Genomic DNA, 6,471 nt, shown 5'->3' with positions numbered 1-6,471 from the left:
GACAACAGCCACTCTCTTCTGTTTCTGGCCCCCCACTAAAGAGGCAGCACGGGGGGGGGGGAACTGACCTGCCCAGGAAGGCCTCCAACTCCGCCAGAGCCATGCTGCGCACCTTCGGTAGGAGGGTGTCAGAGATGAGGGAGGCCACTCGGATGTTCTCATCCAGCATCTGAAAGGCAAGGGGGGAAAGTAAAATCACAAAAGAGGATCAGAACTTAGGGTTGCCAGCTCTGGGCTGGAAAATACCGGGAGACTTTGGGGGTGGGTGGGTCCAGGAGAGGGCGGGATTTGGGGAGGGGCCTCAGATGGCACAATGCCATGGAGTCCACCCTCCAAAGCAGCCATTTTCTCCAGGGGAGCTGATCTCTGTTAGCTGGGGATCAGTTGTAAAAGCGGGAGATCCCCAGGCCCCACCTGGAGGCTGGCAACCCTATCAGAACCCCTAGCTTTCCTTCTGTACCAGAAGATGCAGCCAGGTCTCCACCCCCCACCCCACCCTGCTCACATGGGGCCTCTCCCAGCCCGCTCCTTCTCACCTTCATGGCAATGATGGGCAGAGTGGTCTGGAAGCAGCCTTGGTAGTCCGCTTCTGGCTCCGTCTCGCTGAACCACTCCTTAACCTCCATCTCCAGGGTCTTCTGCATCCATTCAGCAATGCTGGCCTAGAGGGGGGGAAAGGAAGGTCCTTAAGCCCAGTCAAGCAACTTGTAGTGGATGCCACCACAAAATGGCTGCCCTGGGGCCAGTCACACAACGTTGGGAGGTGCCAGGCCAGGCGTCCTCTTACGATGGAGGTCGCTGTTTCCAAACGGGTGCTACCTGAAGACACAAAGGTGATTCCACCTGAGCTCTTTTCATGCACGTCATTTTTCAATGAGGGTGGGGGAAGGACGAGATTGTCTCTTTGCTTTGTTGAAGAAGGAAGCGGGCACCAGCAATTGAATTAGGAGGGGCACCGCCGTGGGGGGGTCACTTTATTAAGTGGTAAAACTTCTCACAGGGGAATAGCTGTTTTGTCTGAGTAAAATCAGCTTCTTGTGCAGGGAAGTGGTGGGTTAGACCGTGTGTGCGTTTCACCCTTTTCTCAGCAAACATTTTCCCACTCCAGATCCTCCTCAAATGCATTTGTCCCATGGAGTCCCAATTCATCATGCATTTAATCATGCATTAATCATAGGGTTGCCAAATGGGGGCAGGGGGCGGGGAAACCCTCGCTTTGGAGGCCCGATTTCCACCGCGTTGCTGACGTTGGGGGCGTGGCTGAGCTCGTCGGGGAGAAAACCGGTAAGTTTGCCAGACTTGGCAACCCTAATTAATCATGAGAGCCAGTTTGGTCTAGTGGTTAAGTGCGTGGACTCTAATCTGGGAGAACCGGGTTTGATTCCCCACTCCTCCACTTGCAGCTGCTGGATGTCCTTGCACAAGCCATAGTTCTGTCAGAGCTGTTCTCTCAACGACAGTTCTCTCAGAGCTCTCTCGGTCCCACCTACCTCACAGGGTGTCTGTTGAGGGGAGGGGAAGGGAAAGGAGTTTGTAAGATGCTCTGAGACTCCAAGTGAGGGGCGGGGTATAAATCCAAACTCCTCCTCCTCTTCTTCTTCTACCTGTCTTTGGAACTCCTTGTAGGTAGACTAGTTTGAGTGGGAGTAATTTGGAGTGAAAAACATGGGCAGTGGGGAAAAGATGAGGTGCTCCCTCCCACCTGCCCTTCTTCACATGAAACGGTTCCCTTCCAAAATGGATTTTCTCCAGAATGAATGGCCAGTGGGCTGCTTTGCACATTGAGTTGGCAACTTTGGGTTTGGAAATACCTGGAGATTGGAGGAAGGAGCCTGGGATGATGGAGTTTAGGGGGGGGAGAGGGACCTCTGTAGGGTATAGTGCCAGGCAGTCCATCTTCCAAAGCAGCTATTTTCTCCAGAAGTGGAATAAATACTTTAAATAAATATTAAGTAAATGCCCTGACCTGGATAGCCCAGGCAAGCCCGGTCTCATCAGATCTCAGAAGCTAAGCATGGCCGACCCTGGCAAGTCCTTGGATGGGAGACCTCCTTGGAATACCAGCAGTTGGGAGGCGGGGGCAGGCAATAACAAGCCATCTCTCTGAAACGTCCAAGGCAGCTCCACTAGGGGTCACCAGAAGTCACCATGACTTCCAGGCACGCAAGCACAGGCACACAGAAATGTTGTTGTTGTTCAGTCGCACAGTCAGGTCCGACTCTTTGCGACCCCATGGACAAGATCTTGCCAGGCCCTCCTGTCTTCCACCGTCCTCTGAAGTTTGCTCAGTTTCATGTTTGTTGCATCTATGACACTGTCTAACCATCTCATCCTTTGCCGTCCCCGTCTTCTTTGACCTTCAGTCTTTCCCAGCATCAGGGTCTTCTCCAGTGAGTGCTCCCTTCTCATTTGGTGGCCAAAGTATTTGAGCTTCATTTTCATTATCTGGCCTTCCAGGGAACAGTCAGGGTTGATTTCTTTGAGGATTGACTGATTTGATCTCCTTGCAGTCCAAGGGACTCTCAAGAGTCTTCTCCAGCACCATAGTTCAAAAGAATCTATTCTTCGGCGCTCAGCCTTCCTTATAGTCCACAGAAATGCTCACAAATAAATATTAAATAAATAAGTGATCCGTGTAGTCTGGAAATCAGTTGTAATTCTAGGATAACTCCGGACACCACCTGGAGGCTGGCAACCCTAATTTTCAAGCAAGATGTACAGTGGTTCCAATCCCAGTGCTGCTGTAGAAGAATTTAAGAACATAAGAACATAAGAGAAGCCAATGCTGGATCAGGCCAATGGCCCATCCAGTCCAACACTCTGTCACACAGTGGACAAAAATACCAGGTGCCATCAGGGGGTCCAGCAGTGGGGCTGGCTGGTGGAGGAAAAGGCCATCAAATGGCAACTGACTTACGGCAACCCTGTAAGGTTTTCAAGGCAAGAGAAGAACAGAGGTGGTTTGCCATTGCCAGCCTCTGCATAGCAACCCTGGACTTCCGTGGTGGACTCAACAAGGGCTGACCCCCCCCCCCCCCCCCGCTTAGCTTCCAAGATCTGATAAGATCAGGCTAGCCTGGGCAACCCAGGCCAGGGCTTACTCTAAACTGGAAGCCTGTTATGTAGTCAGAAAAGGAAGGCTGTAATGAAAAGCAGCCCTCACATTTCAGGCCAGGAAACGAGTCCTTCAGCAGAACGTTTACACGTCTCTCTGACACTCAGCCCCCTCATGGATCACTGCCTTGTCGTGGCGAGGGGGCTTGCGTGGTTCGATGAAGCTGTGGGCTATGCCGTGGAGGGCCACCCAAGACGGACAGGCCACAGCAGAGAACTCAGACCAAGAGTGATCCCCTGGAGAAGGAAATGGCAACCCACTCCAGTACTTTTGCCAAGAAAACCCCATGGACAGTATCAAAAGGCTAAAAGATATGTCGCCGGAAGATGAGCCCCTCAGGTCGGAAGGTGTCCAATATGCTACTGAGGAAGAGCAGAGGGCAAGTACAAGTAACCCCAGAAAGAGTGAAGCGGCTGGGCCAAAGCCGAAAGGACGCTCAGTTGCGGATGTGTCAGATGGTGAAAGGAAAGTCCGATGCTGCAAAGAACAATACTGCATAGGAACCTGGAATGTAAGATCTATGAATCAAGGTAAGCTTGACGTGGTCAAAAATGAGATGGCAAGACTGAACATCAATATCTTAGGAATCAGTGAACTAAAGTGGACAGGAATGGGCGAATTTAACTCAGAAGACCATTATATCTACTACTGTGGCCAGGAATCTCATAGAAAAAATGGTGTGGCCTTTATAGTCAACAAGAGAGTGCAAAAGTCAGTACTAGGATACAATCTCCATGGGGTTGCGAAGAGTTGGACTCGACTGTGCGACTGAACAACAACAACTGACACTCAGTCTGGTTCTCCCCCTCTCCTCAGGCACTTCCAAGCAATCTGCATCTCTTCCATGAAGAAGACAATGGGAGCAACACCCCATGATATGTGTACGTGTCCTTGTAGAGCTGGAACTGACAGCACAATGCTAGGCAGAGTTACACCCTTCGGAACCCACTCACTGGACTTGCGTGCGTCTGTGTGCAAAGTGCTGTCGAGTCGCAGCTGACTTATGGCGACCCCATCGGGTTTTCAAGGCAAGGGATTAAGCACAGGCGGTTTGCCAGTGACTTCATCTGCCACGTCTTCCTTGGTGGTCTCCCATTCAGCTACTCACTGAGTTTAGCTTTTGAGATCTGACGAGATGGGGCTATTCTAGACCGTTCCACCTCCCTTTGGTGGGCTTAGAAGCATGTAACTCTTGTTTAGGATTGCAATGAGAGAGGAAATGCCTTGAATCCGGGCTTACTTGGCAAACTAGTGGTGCCGAGGAAGCAGATCTGGAGTTGTTTTGATCTGCAGGGTCCTGGATGTTGACCCTTCCTTACCTGCACTTTGATGACATAGGTTTCTTCCAGGTAATCTACTGTGTCTGCAGCAAACAGGGGGCCCAGGGCTGCAACGTCTACTTCGGGGAGAAGGCTCGGGTGTGTCATCATGTCTGCACTGAGGAACAACAAGGCAGGTTAGGAGCAGACATTTTTCAGCACCCTGCCTCCCTTACAGCGTGCATCCATTGCAAAGTTCAATAGCCATACATGCACTCTTCTTGTACTCCGACATAGGCAAGTGGGGCAGCCCAGGGCTTCTAAAGTGTGGGGACTTAACCAGGCTAGCCTGATCTTATCAGATCTCGGAAGCTAAGCAGGCCTGTTGGGAGGGTTTCCAAGCAGCGTTCCCTCTAAGCTGAGTTAGTGTGACCTAGCTCGCAGTTTTTTTAGCCTCCGGCTCACACATTTTTGTCTTCGCTCAGGAAGGAGGGCTCCAGAGCACACTAATTTATGCAGTAGCCAAACTGATCACTCACAGCTTTAATGACAGTAGCTCACAAAGTAGAATTTTTGCTCTCAAGACTCCACAGCGTAGAGGGAGCACTGGTTTCAAGCCTGGGATCTCCTCCTCGGCAGGGTGGTATCAATGCCCTCCTCTCGTGTGATAATTGCTCACCTTTATGACCTAAGCTAGCCCAGGCTCATCAGATCTTGGCATCTAAGCAGGGTCAGCCCTGATTAGCACTTGGATGGGAGACCACCAACGAAGATGAGGGTTGCTATGCAGAGGCGGGCAATGTAGTTGTGGAATTTACTGTATTTAGCCATTGGCCATTACAAATTTTACAAAACCACAAAATGCGTTAACAGGTAAAACTTTAAGATCAGATGTTAAAATTAATTTAAATTTGTTAGTAATACAGAATAGTCCGATCCAGCCAGAAATTCATGGAGCTACCCCGTTCGGTACCGCCCTAGCTCTAATAATCTGGGCTGCAAAAGTGAATAGAGAAACTCTGTCAGATACACAGGAATTATTATCTGCTAACAGGAACACAGTCTTCTCATTTTCAGAGTATGCATTTAAGGCAGATAAAATTCCGGCCAAAAATTTATCTCTGGTATCACTGTATAGCAGACAGGATAAAATATAATGAGGCAGATTCTCAACTGCGGGCGATCCACAAACGCAGACGCCGAGTTCCGTTGGAGTATGACGATAATGACCAGCCGGAAGAGCTGTTTGCATGGTTTGAAAACGCAGAGCAGTAAAGGACACTCTAAGATTGTGATTGGAAATATCAACTAAATAATTAGATCTAAAATGGTTAAATGGCAAATCATCTCCTAACGTCTCTTGCCTTGAAACCCCTACAGGGTCGCCATAAGTCGGTCATGACTTGATGGTGCTCTTCCCACCGCTGCCACCGCTCTGTGATATGATACCCTGCTGAGGCCCCTCCCCTCTCCCAACCCTGCCCTTCCCAGGCGCCACTCCTCAAATCTCCAGGAACTTCCCCAACTCAAATCTGGAAATCCGACCAACAGGCTTGAGCTTCCTTAGGTAAAGTAAAGGCAAAGGTTTTCCTTGCTCAGGGCGGTGCTCATCTCTGTTTCCAAGCCGAAGAGCCAGCACTGTCCGAAGACTCCTCCGTGGTCATGTGGCCAGCATGACTAAACGCAGAGGTGCACAGAACACTGTTACCTTCCCACCAAAGCAGTGCCTATTTATCTACTTGCAAATTCTTGCTTTCGAACTGCTAGGTTGGCAGGAGCTGGGGTCAGAGGAGGAGCTCACTCCATCACGCGGCACTCGGGTCTCGAACTGCTGACCTACAGACCTTTCTGTCTGGAGCTCAGTGGCTTAACCTCTGAGCCACCACGGCCCCTGAGCTTCCTTATCTACCTTTAAAAACTAGCTGTCCCTGTTTGTGCTGCCCCCAGTCAGCGTTAACTGTAGGTAATAGTAGTTTAGTAAGACTGCTGTATATCTTGAAGAGTAGTTGCCCCTGGGAATTGCGCTAGCTTCGGTTGAGCTCAGCACTTTCTAGGTGTGATCAACACACAGCCACTGAAGAGAGTTAGATCATCTTT

At 50.3% G+C, this 6,471-nt stretch overlaps 1 protein-coding gene across 1 annotated transcript in view; it reads right to left on the bottom strand.

Annotated features, from left to right (window-relative positions):
* LOC107112760 (exocyst complex component 3-like protein) overlaps window positions 1-4,560 on the bottom strand; it is a gene marked incomplete at its 5' end in the record, with an annotated part of 15,735 nt that extends 11,175 nt beyond the window's left edge. Inside the window, 3 exons of the mRNA XM_015413947.1 lie at window positions 69-177; window positions 530-662; window positions 4,435-4,560. Of these exons, the coding sequence (XP_015269433.1) occupies window positions 69-177; window positions 530-662; window positions 4,435-4,560 (368 nt within the window). The remainder of the gene's footprint in view (window positions 1-68; window positions 178-529; window positions 663-4,434) is intronic.
* Between the last annotated feature and the right edge of the window lie 1,911 nt (window positions 4,561-6,471).

This window comes from Gekko japonicus, unplaced genomic scaffold (assembly GCF_001447785.1).
Source record: "Gekko japonicus isolate JY-2015 unplaced genomic scaffold, Gekko_japonicus_V1.1 scaffold1921, whole genome shotgun sequence".
In the NCBI taxonomy this organism is placed as follows: domain Eukaryota; kingdom Metazoa; phylum Chordata; class Lepidosauria; order Squamata; family Gekkonidae; genus Gekko; species Gekko japonicus.
This window is presented reverse-complemented; position numbering and strand designations above follow the sequence as displayed.